General features: G+C 43.9%; 1 protein-coding gene across 3 annotated transcripts in view; it reads right to left on the bottom strand.

The window, feature by feature from the left end:
* The window catches only part of DENND1B (DENN domain containing 1B), a 261115-nt gene that overhangs the window by 107236 nt on the left and 135305 nt on the right, over positions 1–18574 (bottom strand). For all 3 annotated transcript variants that reach the window (XM_070473840.1, XM_070473842.1, XM_070473841.1), the window contains 2 exons: positions 18267–18377; positions 287–387 (listed from right to left, as the gene is read on the bottom strand). In XM_070473840.1, the coding sequence (XP_070329941.1) occupies positions 287–387; positions 18267–18377 (212 nt within the window). The remainder of the gene's footprint in view (positions 1–286; positions 388–18266; positions 18378–18574) is intronic.

The following is an 18574-nucleotide window of genomic DNA, read 5'->3' as shown; positions in this document are numbered from 1 at the left end:
CAGCCTCTATCTGTGCATTTAACTATCTCAATGACGGCAGAACAAACTCAATGAAATCTAAAGAGCTTCATGTTGGCCAAGAACAGATTTTTGCTACCTTTGGAAAGAATCACTCTGCCCTTCATAAAACCACCTTTTAATACTTGCTACTGGTCTCCATGTCGGGTTTGAGAGGTCTCATTCACATACATACACGTAGGTAAGCACCCCGGGCTTGCTTAAACTGCAGCGGGAGCGGCGTCTCCCAGCCCGAGAGCCGGGCCCACGGCCGGCACAGCCGACTTACCAGCAGTAGTCCAGCAGGTGCGGCGGGAGCACCGGGATGTAGATGTGCTGCCAGTACATCGGGTAGAGCAGGGCGACCGAGCCGTGCAGACAGGCGGTTAACTAGACAGTGTGAAAGGAAAGCAACAGTGAGTGGCCGCGGACCCTCCACACGGGGAGACATGCTCAAGTCATCAAAGATGGGTGATGCTCGTAAAGCCATGTATGATCTTGAATCGTATTACCTTGATCAATTCTGCTTGTTTAAAAAAAAAAAAGTCTCATGTTTCAGAAGCCGTCCTGAAAAATGCGTAAGAAGCAAAGTAGCTTCCAGGGCATCTTACATGGACGGTTATAGCTCCGTAACATAGACTGTTTGGGGTCAAAACTAAGGTCCTAAGTAAACCTGAAACACCAGGCCAGCGTCTTTGGAGGAGCTGTGGGAAACTGCGGCGTGTGCTGCCCGTGCCGGGCTCGCTCGGATGGATGCGCCCTGATGCGGTGTTGGGGGGAGGCGAGGCTGGGGGCTCCGCGGGGATATCATTAGGGCAAATTGCCAAAGAATGAAATGTGAGCCAGGCGGGGGAGCCTGGAAGCTGCGGCAGCGCCGGGGGACCCGGCGTTCGACAGTTGGAGCCGCCGAGACGTGTGAACCGCGGGTGATGGTATCAGGAGACGCTGCTCGCTGACACGGAGAATGTCACCATTGACCAGCGCGCTGCCTGAGCTTGACAGCTGTACCACAGGCAGGCAAGGACATCATAATTTCATATTTAAACTGCTCCTTTCAGATTAACATCGTGCTTCCTAGCTTTATACCACAACAGCTGCAAATACACTGATGCTATTTTAAAGGTAATTGCCATTTTAATTGTTTTGTTTTGGCAAGCAGTTAATTAAATATTTTTTAATGCTTAACAAAGGGATATTGCTTTTTTTTCTCCCCCCTCCCTCCTACTGACCCTCATCAGAATTCTTTCCCTGTGACTTCGTTTACATTTTAAATTATATTTCTCTAAGTCTTGAGACCTTTTTTTTAAGCATTTAAAGCAATATTTAAATCAGCATTGTTCCTCATTTTAAAGTTTTGCTACAGTCTGCATTTTCAAGATGATGAATAAAAGTTTCCATTCAACTTGAAAAATGGAATTAAAAAATTAAACCATCTGAAAATGTACCACAAAATTTCTATACGCCATTATTTCTATTTTATCATACAAAGAAATTAAAGTTCATATGGTAATCAAATTGAAGGGATAAATGTAAACAAAACAATTCAATCTTAGTAGCAACATTTGTCTATATTTAAGTTATATTAAATAGTTCCACTAAATTTTTTAAAAGTCAGTTACAATAATCTAATCTGAACCAAAAAATGAAAATCTTGATTAAACATATAGTCATCTTCATCATATGTATTATATTTTTTCTGGTTAAGATTTTGAATTAATTTTTATATAGCACAAAATGTATTTGTTCCATTTGGAATGCTATCATCACAGGATTTTAGTACTTTGCATTTATAAGTTTTAATATTTTAAAATATTCCTTCTGTAAGTATTATTTTTAAAATTTCTTAATTAGCCCATACAGTATACCACTAGGAGGCATTCAGATGCTTCTCTTTAACAATTTCAGACCACACTGACTTCTCTTACATAGCCGAACCAGAGGGAAATGAAAATGGGGTTGATCTTAGTGGTGTCAATTCTTAGCTTGCTTGTGCTCCCTGGCTGTGAATGAGGCAACTTTAAAAGCTTCAGTGTCACCTGATGGGCTAAAAGCACTCACGGAGCTGTGAAAGGCACTTAATTTACTCGATTTCTACATCTGCAGAGAGATGGCTTTTTAAAACAGCTCATTGAAAACTGTTTTTAAAAGGAAACTATTCTTTTTCATTGTTGAGAAAATAATTAACTGTGTAAAAGGAGGGAAAATGCATTCTCAAAACGAGGAATTATAACAACATTAAGCTATTTTACTGGGTACACCAGAGTCCAAAGCACCGTATTAAATACTACAGACTTTCCCCCTACGCCCTTGATGGTCATCCCTAGGGGAAGTCATGAATTGCTCACTAATAAGACACAGTTTCACCTGATGAATCTGACTGGTTTCTTAGAGGACGATTTCTGCAACAAGAAGCAAAGTCACAAACTTTCTGCAAAGGCCAGCATTTGGTAGAGGGTCACATCAGCTAATGGAGACCCTCCAGGAAAGAAGGAAGCTCTGCAGGATTCAGCAACCTCCCAGATACAGGGGATCGGCCACAGGGAGAGGTAAAAATACTTCCCCCCACCAATCCACAGGTTCTGGCCTAAGCAACCAGGATGAATTATTTAAAGAAATGCAACAAACATGTCAGGTTTAGGTGGAACTTTAAGGAATTCGCTCTTGCAAATACTGATTCTGTTAACTCAGAGACATGGAAGGGGAGATTTCCAAAGACAGCAGAAATATATCAGATCATCCATGCCCACCCAGCACCGCGTAACAACTATGTGACTTAAGAAAACAGAATATACAATCATAGCATATGCTTGTGGATGAGACAGTAAGTTGGAAGTAAGAAAGGAAAAACAAAAGAAATAAATTTACTAGGAAATTAAGAAGTTATATTGTACAAGATAATAACAATGTTGTACAAGGTAATAAAAATGAAGTACCTCACAGAGTCAGGACACTGCCGCTGAGAGGCTGTGTAACTGTCACACCCACAACACAGACACACAGACACACACACACACACACACACACCCGCAAATACGTCACAGAGTCAGGGCACTGCCGCTGAGAGGCTGTGTAACTGGCACACCCACAACACAGACACACACACACACACACCCGCAAATAGACCCAGACCCCAGTTTTCTCATCTTTAAGAAACAGATACTATATGATCTGTAAACATGGTCTCAGAGAGATCTAACTTCTTTATTCTTAGATCAGATCAATTCTAACACTTTATATTTTTAGTAATGGTTAAGAATTGTTTTTTCCATACAGATGGTTAACAGAACACTTTACCTAGACAATTCAGACCCACCTTCAAAATCTATCTAAAGATAATCTCTGAAAAATTTAACATACAGTAGGTAACTGTGAAATTGGAAACATTATAATAACTTAGTCACTTAATTCAACAAAGTTTTTGAGTACCTGCCATGTGCCATCATAAATTTCTACTAAGCAATTGAAACAGACTTTATTTTCTTGGGCTCCAAAATCAGTGTGGACAGTGACTGCAGCCATGAAATTAAAAGATTCTTGCTCCTTGGAAGAAAAGCTGCGACAAACCTGGACAGCATATTAAAAAGTAGAGACATCACTTTGCCAACAAAGGCCCATCTAGTCAAAGCTATGGTTTTTCCAGTAGTCATATATGGATGTAAGAATTGGGCCATAAAGAAGGCTGAGCACTGAAGAAATGATGTCTTCAAGCTGTGATGCTGGAGAAGAGTCTTTGAGAGTCCCTTGGACTGCAAGAAGATGAAACCAGTCAATCCTCAAGGAAATCAACCCTGAAAATTCACTGGAAGGACTAATGCTGAAGCTGAAGCTCCAATACTCTGGCCACCTGATACCAAGAGCTGCCTCACTGGAAAAGACCCTGATGCTGGGAAAGACTGAAGGCGGGAGGAAAAGGGGATGACAGAGGATGAGATGGTTGGATGGCATCACAGACTCAGTGGACATGAGTTTGAGCAAGCTCTGGGAGGTGGTGAAGGACAGGGAGGCCTGGCGTGCTGCGGTCCGTGGGGTCGCAAAGAGTCAGACACGACCTAATGACTCAACGAGAACAACAAAGAGACAGGGATGCAGAACAAGCCCCCATGTCCACGAAGCTTACGTATCGGTGTGGAGAGCAAACAGTAAACAAGTAAAACATCTATTTATGTTTAAGTGAGGGGTGAATTCTGTGAAGAAGCCTAAAGCAGGCTAAGAGGGGAGAGAGTGACAGGAGGTGGGGGACAAACTCTGGCGCGGCCACAGGTGCACTCATACCCGACTGAACGACGGGAGCTGAGGGGTGCACGCGGGGAGAGGGGCATCCAGGAGTCCTGGGGGGGCAGGCTCGGCACCTTCACCGAGCAGCGGGGGGCTCAGCTGGTTGGATCAAACAGCGGAGCAGCAGGGGATAAGGTCAGAGAGGAAGCAGGTTGGAGCTGAGGAGACTCCCGGGACCCAGTGAAGACGCCAGGTTTCATTCTAGATGAGATCTGCCTGCACCTCTGAACACAGTGCTGACTGTCACAACAAATCAATTCCCTAGAACGTTTCCAGAACTTCTCAGATGGAGGAAGGCCAACGAAGAGCTGTAGAGGTTTGCTCTGGAGAATGAAGGCCTGTAAAGACATGAGATCAAATGGTGCAGAATCCATAGACACACTGAACCATACGGTCCACCTGAAACAAGCAGAATATTATAAATCAACTACAAGGCAATTAAAAAGAAAGAAATGAGATCGATAAATAAGCCAAGTAAGAGGGAGACTCTTCTTACTTTTGGATTACCTATGATGCACTGAATCTCTAAGCTTAAAGGGAAATGATAATCACATTTCTTTGATTAGAATTAACCAAGATTCTAGGTAGTTGTAGGTTCACGATCGGCCTAGGCCCCCACAGCGCTCTTTGGACACATCAGCTGTTTCTCCACCACCACGGTTCTTCATGAAACCAGGGGATAGGGGAGAAGAAGATTCGATGTTTGGGTCAGAAAACATCACTGACATCACATTCCTGAGACTGAAGGAATACACTGCTGTCACTAAACAAAAATGAAATGTACCAAATAAACAAGAAAAGGTACCAAATAAAGGCTTAAGGGGAAAAAAAAAAATCCTTATCACCTTTGTTAAAAGGCACAGGAATATATAAATCCACATATAACTTCACCAAGCATACTCAATATGCCAAACTGATATAGTCCCAACATACTAACACATACACACAAAAACTCACAGGGATATTTATTTCCTACAGAGTACAACTCTGAAATAAGCATGTACGGAAGCCACGTGAAAGAGACAAGACCTGGGGCCTGTGAAAGCAGAGAAGCCTGACAACAAAGGTTGCTAACAGTGAACTGAGTCACGGTACGAAGGGAACTGGACCTTCCCTTTGTGGCCACAAGTCTAAGGGCTATGGTGTCACTGACCACAGTGAGGAGTAAACGTTTCGATGATGCAAACTGGCCCTGGGCCAGGCACATTCTCAGCACCTGACACACTCAGGTTTATGCTATAACCACCTTATGAATTAGGTACTATGATCATTATGCCCACTTCACAGACCAGGACTCTGCAGCAAAGTTACACCACTGGCCTGAGGTCACACAACTGGCTCCGCTGGTAAAGGATCTGCCTGCGGTGCAGGAAACCCCGGTTTGATTCCTGGGTCGGGAAGATCCGCTGGAGAAGGGACAGGCTACCCACTCCAGTATTCTTGGGCTTCTGTCGTGGCTCAGCTGGGAAAGAATCTGCCTGCAATGCAGGAGGCTTGGCTTCGAACCGTGGGTTTGGAAGATCCCCTGGAGAAGGAAACAGCTACCCACTCCAGTATTCTGGCCTGGAGAATTCCATAGACTGTGTGGTCCATGGGGTCGCAAGGAGTCGGACAGGACTGAGCAACTTTCATTTTCACTTCACTTCAGACATCTAGCAAGTGGCAAAGCCAGGATGCCAATGCCAGAGGCTCCGGAATACACTAACTATTATTTTAACCTGGCTTTTGATATACAAAGATTCAAAATCCCCATCATTATAAGGCTTTGAATAATATATAGTGGCTGAAAACATTTTATACTAATTATATAGCAGAGAAGGAGTCTTTGAACAGACAAACAAGAACAGATGACCTTTAAATGAAAAATTCAAAATCTGTGATAGAGGTGCAATGAAAAAAACTTTCCCCAGGCATCAGAATCTGCAGGAAACCAACAGAGCAGTCTCTCCAAAATGTCACAGAGGGAAATGATGAAAATTCTACGAGTCATCATCTCGATCTGCAAGTGTACTTAGTTGGAAGCGAAACCCAAGTTCCTTCCCTTTGTGATATGAAATCTCACTTATACTTTGCTCCGAAAGTTAAACTATATATTCATTAGAGGAAATCAGCCCCCTGATACAACTAGGCCATGTTTTAAGTGATTCGGTAAACATGTATTTTGAAGAGGGAAAAAAAAACACATTATCAGATTTCCAAGGAGACGACAGGAAGACAGTCCATTGAGTGTGACGACCACAACAGAAAACAGCACGATTCTAATTCACACACTTGACAAGTAAAGATCTCAGCCTGACCCGTCACTGCTCCTGTCACTCTGGGCTCTGCGTCTCTTAGCCAGAGTCTTTTTTTTTTTTTTTTCTGTAAAAGTCCCTCTGCGTGCAACTAAAGTTCTATAAGAATTATTGAGGGACATACTTATGTCCCCTAGGAATTTATTTATGCATAAAATGTAAGAATTATTGATTAGAGACTTCATTTGATTTTTCAGTGAATCAATATTTAACTCAGAAACCTAAGTGCTATAAACAGTTATGGGTACACAGGATAAACTGCTGCAGCGATAAATTCCTCATGGAATGAAAAAAATTTTAGTGGAAAGCATAAAGAGACCATCTGTTTAAAAGTATTTAATTTACATTCATATTTAAAAGTTTAGGCCAAGAAAGGTAGCAACTGGCTACCTGAAAAATGCAAGGTTATTCCAACTATGCAACATTCTTAGTAGAGCAAAACTCCAACACTCCACTTGACAGTTGAAACAGCAATCCTGTGTCATGAAAGAAGACAGTGATTGGTGTACCCTGTGTTTTTCAATGCATTTTTATAATAAGACATTATCTTATACGTCACTCTTGCCGCCTCCTTTAGGGTGGTGTGTCCTGCTGTTTCACTACCAAACATTCATCCTGACCTCCCTGCACCCGAGTCCCTGGGAAAGCTCTGCTCATCTCTTGGCTGGAGAGCCAAATAGCTCCAAGGCTGTCTCGCTGTCGTGCTTCTTTCATGTACTCATGCTTTCATTCATTTTACAGGTGGGGGAACCGAAACAAAGTTAAACGACTGCCCCAAATCACACAACTAGTCGTGGGGACATACCACGGGTGTCAGACATTGCTACTGGTGCTGGGGACAGGATGATGAACAAGAGAGGCGAGACCCCTGCCCTCCAGGAGCCTACACTCGAGTGAGCCTCAACTCTGCATTTCTGCAGCTGTCACACTGCACAGAAACACCCACGCCGGCAAATCTGTTTCCTCCCCTCTGTGACTTTCTCGTCACTAAGTTTACTGCTGTCTCTGCTCTCTAGTTCACACTCTTCAAGTTGATTCAGCAGCAGTTTTGCTTTTCCTAGAGGAGACCCATCTGCTTTTCCACAATATTCAGGAGCCTGACACTAACACAGCTCAAACGTATCTGCCTTCTCTCCACACAAGCTTCCAGACACTGGATTCTAGAGGACTGGAAGTGAGGGTGTTCATGTGAATTACATATAAACTATACTTTAAAATGAGGCAGTTATTTAAGAAGTAAATCATACAATTAAAGAATCCTGCAATTGAAAATTAGGAAGAAACCTGGAGATCACTCTTGTTCAACTGATTCATCTGTTACATAATAAATTTCAGGATAAAAGAAAAAACTGGCTTACATGAAATCATCCAATGTTTTCAGCTTAGTAATCATGAACTAAAACATAAATCTCTAATTTTCAGTCAGTTCAGTTCAGTCACTCAGTCGTGTCCGACTCTTTGCAACCCCATGAACTGCAGCACACCAGGCCTCCCTGTCCATCACCAACTCCTGGAGTTTACCCAAACTCATGTCCATTGAGTCAGTGATGCCATCCAGCCATCTCATCCTCAGTCGTCCCCTTCTCCTCCTGCCTTCAATCTTTCCCAACATCAGGGTCTTTTCAAATGAGTCAGCTCTTCACATCAGGTGGCCAAAATATTGGAGTTTCAGCTTCAACATCAGTCCTTCCAATCAACACCCAGGACTGATTTCCTTTAGAATGGACTGGTTGGATCTCCTTGCAATCCAAGGGATTCTCAAGAGTCTTCTCCAACACCACAGTTCAAAAGCATGAGTTCTTTGGCACTCAGCTTTCTTTATAGTCCAGCTCTCACATCCATACATTACTACTGGAAAAACCATAGCCTTAACTAGACGGATCTTTGTGGACAAAGTAATGTCTCTGCTTTTTAATAAGCTGTCTAGGTTTGTCGTAAGCATCTTTTAATTTCATGGCTGCAATCACCATCTGCATTTTGTTGCACCATCTGTGATTTTGGAGCCCAGAAAAATAAAGTCAGCCACTGTTTCCACTGTTTCCCCATCTATTTGCCATGAAGTGATGGGACCGGATGCCATGATCTTAGTTTTCTGAATGTTGAGCTTTAAGCCAACTTTTTCACTCTCCTCTTTCACTTTCATCAAGAGGCTCTTCAGTTCTTCTTCACTTTCTGCCATAAGGGTGGTGTCATCTGCATATCTGAGGTTATTGATATTTCTCCTGTCAATCTTGATTCCAGCTTGTGCTTCATCCAGCCCAGCGTTTCTCATGATGTACTCTGCATATAAGTTAAATAAGCAGGGTGACAATATACAGCCTTGACGTACACCTTTTCCTATTTGGAACCAGTCTGTTGTGCCATGTCCAGTTCTAACTGTTGCTTCCTGACCTGCATACAGATTTCTCAAGAGGCAGGTAAGGTGGTGTGGTATTCCCATCTCTTTCAGAATTTTCCACAGTTTATTGTGATCCACACAGTCAAAGGCTTTGGCATAGTCAATAAAGCAGAAATAGATGTTTTTCTGGAACTCTCTTACTTTTTTGATGACCCAGCAAATGTTGGCTCTAATTTTAGAAGATAATATTGGTAAAACCACACTACTACCGTATTGAGGGACATGGTCCAAATAACCAATAAATAAAACCTAATTGACTGAACCTATTTTCTTAAACTATTAAGCATCTCTGAAAATCATAACCTAAAAATATCTCTTAACCAGGAACAAAACTGATGGTGAACCGCTAGCAACGGTAAGACAACCACAGGTGCAAGGCAGTCCCAAAGGAGTGTCTGAATCTTCACAAGTGGAGCAAAGTGACTAACCATTCGTAAATTACATATAATTGAGTAAGGATGAAACACTACACACATATATATCATATGCTGCATTGTTTACCTTGTATGTAATATTCACATACATACTTAGAGTACACATACATGTATTTGGCATGCACCCCAAAGGCTTTTAAATGTGCACACCTATACATAAACATGGGCCTCTCTGGTGGCTCAGACAGTAAAGAATCTGCCTGCAATGTAGGAGACCCAGGTTCAATCGCTGGGTCAGGAAGATCCCCCGAGGAAGCGAATGGCAACCCACTGTAGTATTCTCGTCTGGAGAAGTCTATGGACAGAACAGCCTGGGGCGGCTACAGGCCATGGGGTTGCAAAGAGCTGGACACGGCTGAGTGACTGAGCACAAATATATAAACAAGGACATGAGCATCCACGTGTGTGTGTATATGTGCTCACGCACACACACTCCATAGTCACCACTTTCTCATAGCAAATGGCAGCAGGCTCTGCCCCGCTGCGTCAGACAGTAAGTAAGTACCTGGTGAGTGTGTGTCCTTTCTGTGTCAGCCTAAACTTGCCCCTCTTCTTTATCTGCTTTCAAGTAGGCTCTACGCACGACAGACGTCCCCTTATTAGCCATGTTTCTAAACCCCAACCTCATCTGCCTTTCGTGGTCACTGTTCATCCAGGAGCTGGCCCACTCTGGGTGAATCGCTGTGACTGCCTTTTCACTGGACACCTGTCAGTCAGAGTTTCCCTGCTCTGGTTTTCTTCTACTAATATACCACCACCAGAGTTCCCATCCCCAAAACAAAGCTGGTCACAGCATGTCCCCTATTTGCCTGCCCACAGTCTGCTGGATAAAATCCAAACCCCTTAATTTAGCAAACGAGATTCTTCACAATCTGGCCACTGCCTGTCTGTCCAGCCAAATTTTGTAGCACGACTTCTCTCTCTCTCTCTCTCTCTCACACACACACACACACACAAGTAAATATTTCCAAGACAAAACACCAACTTCCTTCCAAGAACCAGGTGTGATACTGGGGTCAACTCTTTAACCTACCGCCCTCTCTCCTACCTTTCCCACATCAGAGTCCTAGTCACGCTGCCTTGGCCTTGACTGACCCAATCTAGTTTATTATTTATGACTTAGAATCATAAATAACCTTGAAATTCCCAGTACCTGGCAAATAATAGTATTTTATCAATACTAAATGAATAACTACCATTACACTCTTGTTTGGAAAACTCGACCAAAGCCAAACGTCTCCTTGAAAAGCAAGTTCCTGGTTTGCTCCTCAGGTTGTTAACTCGCTCCCCTCTTCCTGTGACACTATTTATCACGGTGGTCAGCCGCGGGGATGTGACAGGTCTAGGGAAGCGGTGCCTTCCACGCCTGCCCCCCGCCCCGGATTCCCTCTCCGCTCCCTGCCTGCGCCCTGGGGGCACCTGTGCTGTCCTGAGTGGGGGGCGGAGGACGGGGCAGAGGCCCTGAGACGCGCTGCAGGAGGGTGGATACATGCTGGGCCCTAGGAGGCCGGCTCCCACAGGGCGACACCACCAGTAGCCCCCGGCGGGCCACTGGACCTGCTTTGGGAGGTGCGGTGGCAGGAGGCTTCGAGGGAGGCGTCTCCCTGGCAAGCAGCTGGGCCACGCAGTATCGGCAGTTAACAACGCTGAACCTCTTCCGTCCAGGAGGAGGCTTGATCAGGCTCAGGGTCACTGGACGAAGGTCTGGGTGAGGACCTGCCGTCTCTGCCAGCACGGCTACCGCCGGACTCAGAGACGCACATGCCCAAGGGCACGGCACTGCGTACAGCATGCCAATCATCAGGGTTATCTGTCGAATTGCAAAGTGACGGCAGGCTCAGGGCCGTGGACGTGACTCCTCCCGCCCACACTTCGAGTCAAGAAGCCACCGGCCGAACTGGAAGGGGGGCTGCGCACCCAAGACCCAGGTATGTCCCCCGTGGGGAGCAGCACCCTTGGCGGGGAGGGGGCAGCTCTGTTTTACACGATGCAGGACAGGCTCTGAATCAGAAAACATTTCATGGTGTTGCTTATCCCAGAGCCAGAAGACACGGGATCAGGGGTCAGGGGTGAGGTGGGGTGGCCCCACAACACCACACCTAACAACACCCCTTGGGCAAGTTCTCCTTCCTGCCCCAGCTGAGCAGAGCTCTTCCAGTTTGGAGATCGGACCTCCAGACGGAAGGCGTCCACCTGAACAGGATGATAAGATGCCATCTGGCCCTCCGAACACCACTGAACCAGCAGGCTAACGGGCTGATCTACTGGCTGGAGCGACTGATCTCCACGACCAAGAATAAATCAGTTTGTTTCTACACAACAAGAGGCAGGAGCAGTTATTACCCCGACCTCTCAGGGAAAGGTAGTCTGTGCACCATGAACATCCAATGAGCGAAGAAAATACCGCTTTCCAAGGGAAGGGAGCAGTGCGTCCTACTCAGAACTACACGAAGGCCCAAAGATACCAAACCAAGTTCCCGTACAGACTGAACAAGACAGGCACTCATACAGCCGAAAGGGTACAAGATGATGGTAACTTTCCCACCAAGGCATTACAATTTGGGCATAGTTTTTAAAAAAAAAAATTAAAATCTTCTAGTAGAAGACAGCTGAACACAAGTCTTTTTCTAAAGACTGTATGGAAATTGCCCTAAACTTGTAAACTTCAGAATTTACGAAGAAACCTTTAACATCATCACTGTCATCATTACTATTTATAATTATTATTATTCAAAGAGACAAGTGCCAAAGGGGCAATAAGACACGTTTCTGTCCTGACGGTTTCCATGTCAGGTGAACACTTCATATTACATTATGTAATTAGTGCAAAGGTTATTCTATAAGCTGTTCTGATAGTCACAATTAAATGATTAAATTACTGCACACACACACACCACCACGGTTCTGACCCTTTATGTCCTCGTTTCTATGAAAAGCATCTCTCATCACCCCGAGACTTGGGAGATGCAAACACAAGCAGTTTTCCCAGCTGAGAAGTTTCCGACCACACGTAACTTCCCACAAAGTGTCACACAACTGCCTCAACAGTCCTGCGTGCACACTCTGGCCACATCCACTTGGCAATGCATGAAAACACAGTGCTCCGAAGAAGAGGATCAAGTCAAATAACAGGCTGATCAGCAGAGTCACTGTCTGCAGGGTCAGCCAATGTGACTGGCTGCTGTGGGCTTTGGGAAGAAACAAACACCCAAAAGCTGTCTCCAGACTACCTTTCCCTGAGAGGTCAGGGTAATAACTGCTAACCGCACCACTCTGCCATAGCTCTAACATCGTTAAGGGGGGAAACACGCTTCCATCATCTGGGATGGGAGGAGACTGGGTAATATCTGTTCTCACCCCAACTGCTCAGTTCTTGGTCTCCAGAAAGGCTCTCTGCACAGCCGGCTCCAGATGGAACGCGGATACAGGTGGTGCCGCTCAGGGATGAGCGCAGACGGCGGAAAACCCAGATGGAGAGGCTGGACCTCCTCCGGATTCCCCCTCCATCCAACCCGACCTGCGAGTCCACAGTTCGCCAGCCCATTTCCCGGGGATCACAGGACGTCCTTCTGCAGAGGCCCTGGATGGTATTAACGGGAGCAGGGGGGAAAGCACATGCTCAAACGCCTGGGGGCGACCATAACGAAGGAGCAGAGGACAGTGACTCAGCGCAACGCAGGCACTCGGGGCGTGGGACACGGAACCCGCAGCCAGAGCTCTGTGCCTGATGCACTCACAGGCGCCGTGAGGGTGTGCCCACCCGCCAAACGCTGCTCGGCGTGGGAGCCGACACGCAGACAGCTGCTCGGAAGGGAGTGTCGCTTGTACCTGCTTCTGCAGGCCACGAGGACACACTCCGGTTAACACATCACTGACAGGATGACGAGAGGGCTGCTGTCAGACGCCGGGCAGCCCGGTGCCGCAGACAGAACGCGCGGCCCCAGCTGACTAGTTAGGGGAAGTCTGGGCGGGCACAGCTACAGAGCACACGACAAGGCTTCACGCCTGGCTGACTTGAGAGCCGATGACACGGCTTTAAACAGCAATCTCTCCCTACCTCCGGTCACAAAACAGCAATAAGTCAGCGGATACCCCCTTGTAATGTCATGATTTATTCCTTTGCTTTGAATCAGGAGACTCTGGGCTGAGGCGCTCTTGCTTGTCTGCTGTTCGCTCGGGGCTTGGGCCTCCAGGGTCTGCCCACGGCATGCACAAAATCAGTGTTCCTGCTCAGGGTTGCCAGGAACCCTTCCCTGGGTACCGGATAACATGCCCGTCAGAAGGATGAACACACGACCGATCACGTCCTGATCCATTCAACTCAAAGACACAGAAAAGTACAGCAGTGCGCCCTAGCAAGATACATCTTAACATAAAGGAGGAAAAACCTGTGAAAAGCTATTAAAACATAAACAATATTCCTGATACTTTCGCTAACATATCTCAAGACTAAACTGCTTCTTTAAAGTTTATCACTAAAAAGATAATTACAAATTATAATTTTGACTACAAACAATACCTAAAGGAAAGGGTCCTCAAATAGCTCATTGTCTGCCAGTGGATCACCAGTAAAACCCCAGAAAGCTATAAAGTTGACAAACACCATTCTAATACAATTACAACCATCAAAATGTAAATCCAAAGTTCCCAAAACTATAATAAAATTATGTATGTGAAGACAACTTACATGTGTTCTTCTAGAAATTAACAATCTGGTCATCGATTTAAAAACAACTGAAAATAGGCAAAACACAATTTCTTGCATGAAGTACATAATAGTTTTTATGGTATACACAATCCTATAAGAATGTAAAAAGCTTCATGGACAGCAGTTTTTAACCTCAATTCACTGATACATTAAATATTCCTTCCTTGGTTGTTTCAGAGATTTCACTAAACTCTTTCTAAAAAATAGCTTATTTCTAATTTATGTTATGGTACTAGTCTTTGACCTTAAACATTACTATGTCTGGAATTTATAGCATGTGTGTGTATATGTGTGTGTGTGCATGAAATCTGTTAAGCTAGATTCAATGCAGCTTCCTCCATGTAAGAAGGGTGAGGAGATCATAAAAGCAAGCTTGAATTATGTTTCTTTTGTCAGTACTCCTGCCCCAGACAGTGAACCAAAGCGAAGCTGTTAACTGAGAGCTGACACCACCACCAAGTTTTCAGGAACTCTCATAAACAACTGGTATTAAGTTTACCTCGAATATAAGAAACAACTCCCTAATACCGAGCCTTTATTAATTTAATCAAATTATATAACAATTTATTTATTTAATCATTAAATTAATATTTATTAATATTACTAATAGTATAATTAATAGTTTGTTACATTTAATAGTTAATACTATAATTGATATTTATCATATTGTTATAGTTAATAATTAATATTGTTAAAATTAATAACATCAATAAAATAATTAAATTATATTTTAATTCAAATGAAGTAAAAGGATAGGCATGTTAATTTTTACTGTAAACTGCAGATCCAGTCTATTATAAATTTATAGCTAACGGTCATTCAATCTTACACAGACAAAACTCTAAGCACTTCACACGTACATATGTGCATTGTGTGTGTGCATGTACACACAACAATCATCTTTAAAGCAACCCTATGAGATTATAACTACTGCCACTCCCATGCTCCCAGGTTGAAAGTCAAAAGCTGAGTGGAAGAAGAGTTACTTAGACATTAAGAGGTGTTTATAAATTACAGTGGGAAGAAACACCAGTATTTTATACTACTTACCAAAAAGTTTTTTCACAAAATATTTATATGTATACAGATTTCTTTTTTTTAATTGCAGTATAACTGACTTAAAATATTATATTATATTAGTTTCATGAGTACAATATAGTGATTTGGGATTTTTATACATGACAAAGGGCTTCCCAGATGGCTCAGTGGTAAAGAATCCACCTGACGATGTAGGAGACGCAAGAGATGCAGATTTGATTCCTGTCCGGGAATGTCTCCTGAAGGAGGAAACGGCAACCCACTCCAGTAATCTTGCCTGGAGAATCCCATGGACTGAGCCGGCGGGGCTACAGTCCATGGGGCTGTGAAGAGTTGGGACATGACTGAGCAAGGCTACAGTCCATAGGGTCATGAAGAGTTGGACAGGATACTGAGCACTGTATGTTACAAAATGATCCACACTAGTAACTCTAGGTACCGTCTGTCACCAAAGTTGTAATATCACTGAGTATATTCCCTCTGTTGTACGTCACATTCCTGTGACTTGTTCATTTTATAACTGGAAGTTGGTGCCTCGATCCCCCCTTCACCTATTTTACCCACCCTCCTCCCACCCCCCTCACCTCTGACAACCACCTGTTTGTTCTCTGTATCTGTGAGTCTGTTTGTTATGTTTGTTTTGTTTTCTAGATTCAACACATAAGTGAGAGCATAGGGTATTTGCCTTTCTCAGTCTGACTTATTTCACTTAGCATAATACCCTCCAGGTCCACCCATATTATTATAAATGGCAAGGTTTTATTCCTTTCTATGGCTGAGAAATATTCCATTGTATGCATGTGTGTGTGTGTATATATATATCTATATACACACTTCACCTTCTTTATTCACTCATCTCTAAGGGGCACCTAAATTGCTTACCTTGGCACTGTGAATAATGCTACAATGAACACAGGCATGTAGACACCTTTTTGAGTTGGTGTTTTTTGTCTTCTTCAGATAAAAGCCCGGGAGTGTCACTGCTAACTGCACCCTGGGTCTGGTTTTGGTCTTCTGAGGGATCTCCATACTGTGTCCCATCAGATGTATTTCTAAGGTGTCCCTATACAGACCGCGTTCACTCACACAGCTCACTCCGATGCCACCTTCGGACCTCTCACGGGAGAGGTCCCGCCTCCCAGGAGGGCCTTCCCGGACTGCCAGGCACGTCACTGGAACCTGCTCTCGCTTTCCAACCCCCCCCCCCACGATCTTCTCTCTTATCCCCAGCTCTCAGCGCCACGTGGCCTGACGGCTACCCACTCACTCGTGTTTCTATCTGCCACATCAGGGGGACTCGGCTTCAAGAGTGTCTGGACTTCACTTTGCTCACTGCTGAGGCCTCAGTGCATGGACTGTGCCAAACACACAGTAGGCGCATAATAAATGTGCTACATGAATTAACCTTGACAAGAATTTGGTTCCCAGGTGTTCAAAATACAATCTCCTTAGTCTTTAGGACAATCTCCATGTAGAAGTATTCTTTATAATTTTAGAAAACTTGGCTTAAAAGAGTGATGAGGACAAGCTGTGTGGTGTGGCCAAAAATAAATAAATAAATGCAGGAAATGTCAGGGTAACCAAAAAAAAATACAAACTAGTTGGAAAAAAACTGATGAGGAGGAAGAGACAAAAAGGATAAATAAGAATTTTTTTTTATCTCAGTGGTAAGTTAAAAACAGCAGAAAAGCAAATATATTATAAAAAACATCAAATAATTCAGACTGAATTTCTTAGTATCACATTAAGAAAATGTAAATAATTACCTACGCCACAGACTGGCACTTATTCTCAACAAAACCATAACATTTCTGCACACTTACTCCTTCAAATGCATGTCAGGAGTTTCTCAGTACATAAAAGCATATATTTTCAACTCTTTTTGAAAAGTGAGCATATCAATATCTTAAAACTATTTCTTTGACTTTACAATAATGCAAATAACCTAAAATTAGAATCAGGAGACCCAGTTTCACATTGTCTGTCTCCAGCTGTCTACTTGGCCTTGAGGTGGCCATTTAACCCTTCTTTGAAAATACCTTTGTCACTCTGTTAGTCTCTACGTCATGACCAGCTTTCTGAGACCCTGTGGACTGCAGCACACCAGGCTTCCCTGTCCTTCACCATCTCCCAGAGTTGGCTCAGACTCACGTCTATGCAGTCAGTGATGCTAACCTTTCTCACTGTTATATCCTAAATAGGTATCCTAGAGAGATTCTGAAGCTCCCTCTGTTCTAAGACACTAAAACATTATAAAATAAGGTTTTTATTTGTATTACCAGGGAATAAAACATAAAAATAGTATCTTATTTTTATCAGTTAGCTAAATTTGTAAGGAAGGTAATTCATGGGATATTAAATAATGTTTTTTAATAAATAACCATTACCCACAACTATAATTCTATTTATATTACATTTTTATGTCAAAAATTTTAATTTTAATGCTTAAAGTAAGAAAAAAGATTAGGAAATCTAGAAAAATACTTTTGAATATTTTTCTAGGACCTGAGAAAACTCATTCTATTCTCCCTCCCTTTTCCGCAGTAATGAAGACCTTCCAAAAGAACATTTCGGTGAGTGGCATAAAACCTGTGATTTGGAAAATTAAAAAAAGCTATTTTGACTTTTAAGTTATTATCAGTCTGAAGAGCTTCTCCAAATCAGAACTATTATAGCATCCACTCCCCCACCACGACTTGGCAACAAAGATGAATCCACCTATTACCAGGTTAGGGTAGCCGCTATTATCCCGGCCCCTTGATTTCTTTCAAGTGGCTCCAATGGAAAAAGAGCCTCAAGTGAATAATAAAGATCTCATAATAGCTCTTAAGAATTCTTTATATGGCAGAAGGCACTAAAATGAACTCCCGGGAGTGAAAAAGGAAAAAAAGAAAGAAAAAAACCCCCCTCATCTTCTGATAAGAAGAAATAATTAACCTGACTTAATACACCCGCGAAGGCCTTCCATAAATCAGACCTTTGTGCTCCGGCAACGGACTAAAGCCGCGTGTCAGGAGGGCATGCAGATGGCGCCTGCGGAGCATGCGCAGAACACGGGGAGGGCATGCAGATAGCGCCTGCGGAGCATGCGCAGAACACGGGGGGGGGGGGGCGGTACTCACGGTGCTGAGCTTCCCGGACGTGACGATGACGCGCCTCTCATGCAGCATGCTGGCGAAGAGCTGCAGCATGTTGTTCACGTCCACGGCCACGAAGTACTCCGTGAGGTTCCTCTGCGCGGGCAAAGACAACCGTGTGAGCTGTGGGGACCCCGGCGGCGGCCGCCGCGGGCTTCCCGCGTTCCGAGGACGTTAGTAGTAAAAAGTGCTAAGAATTAAATGCGGTCCTGGGTCCGACGCCACGCCACGCACAGAGCCTTCGGTTCTTATATGAAACAAAGCCCTGCTCTGGGAAAGTGTCCTTCGAGGGT

This window comes from Odocoileus virginianus, chromosome 11, assembly GCF_023699985.2.
Source record: "Odocoileus virginianus isolate 20LAN1187 ecotype Illinois chromosome 11, Ovbor_1.2, whole genome shotgun sequence".
Lineage (NCBI taxonomy): Eukaryota > Metazoa > Chordata > Mammalia > Artiodactyla > Cervidae > Odocoileus > Odocoileus virginianus.
The sequence above is the reverse complement of the archived record's forward strand: the minus strand, read 5'-3'. Positions and strand labels throughout refer to the sequence as shown.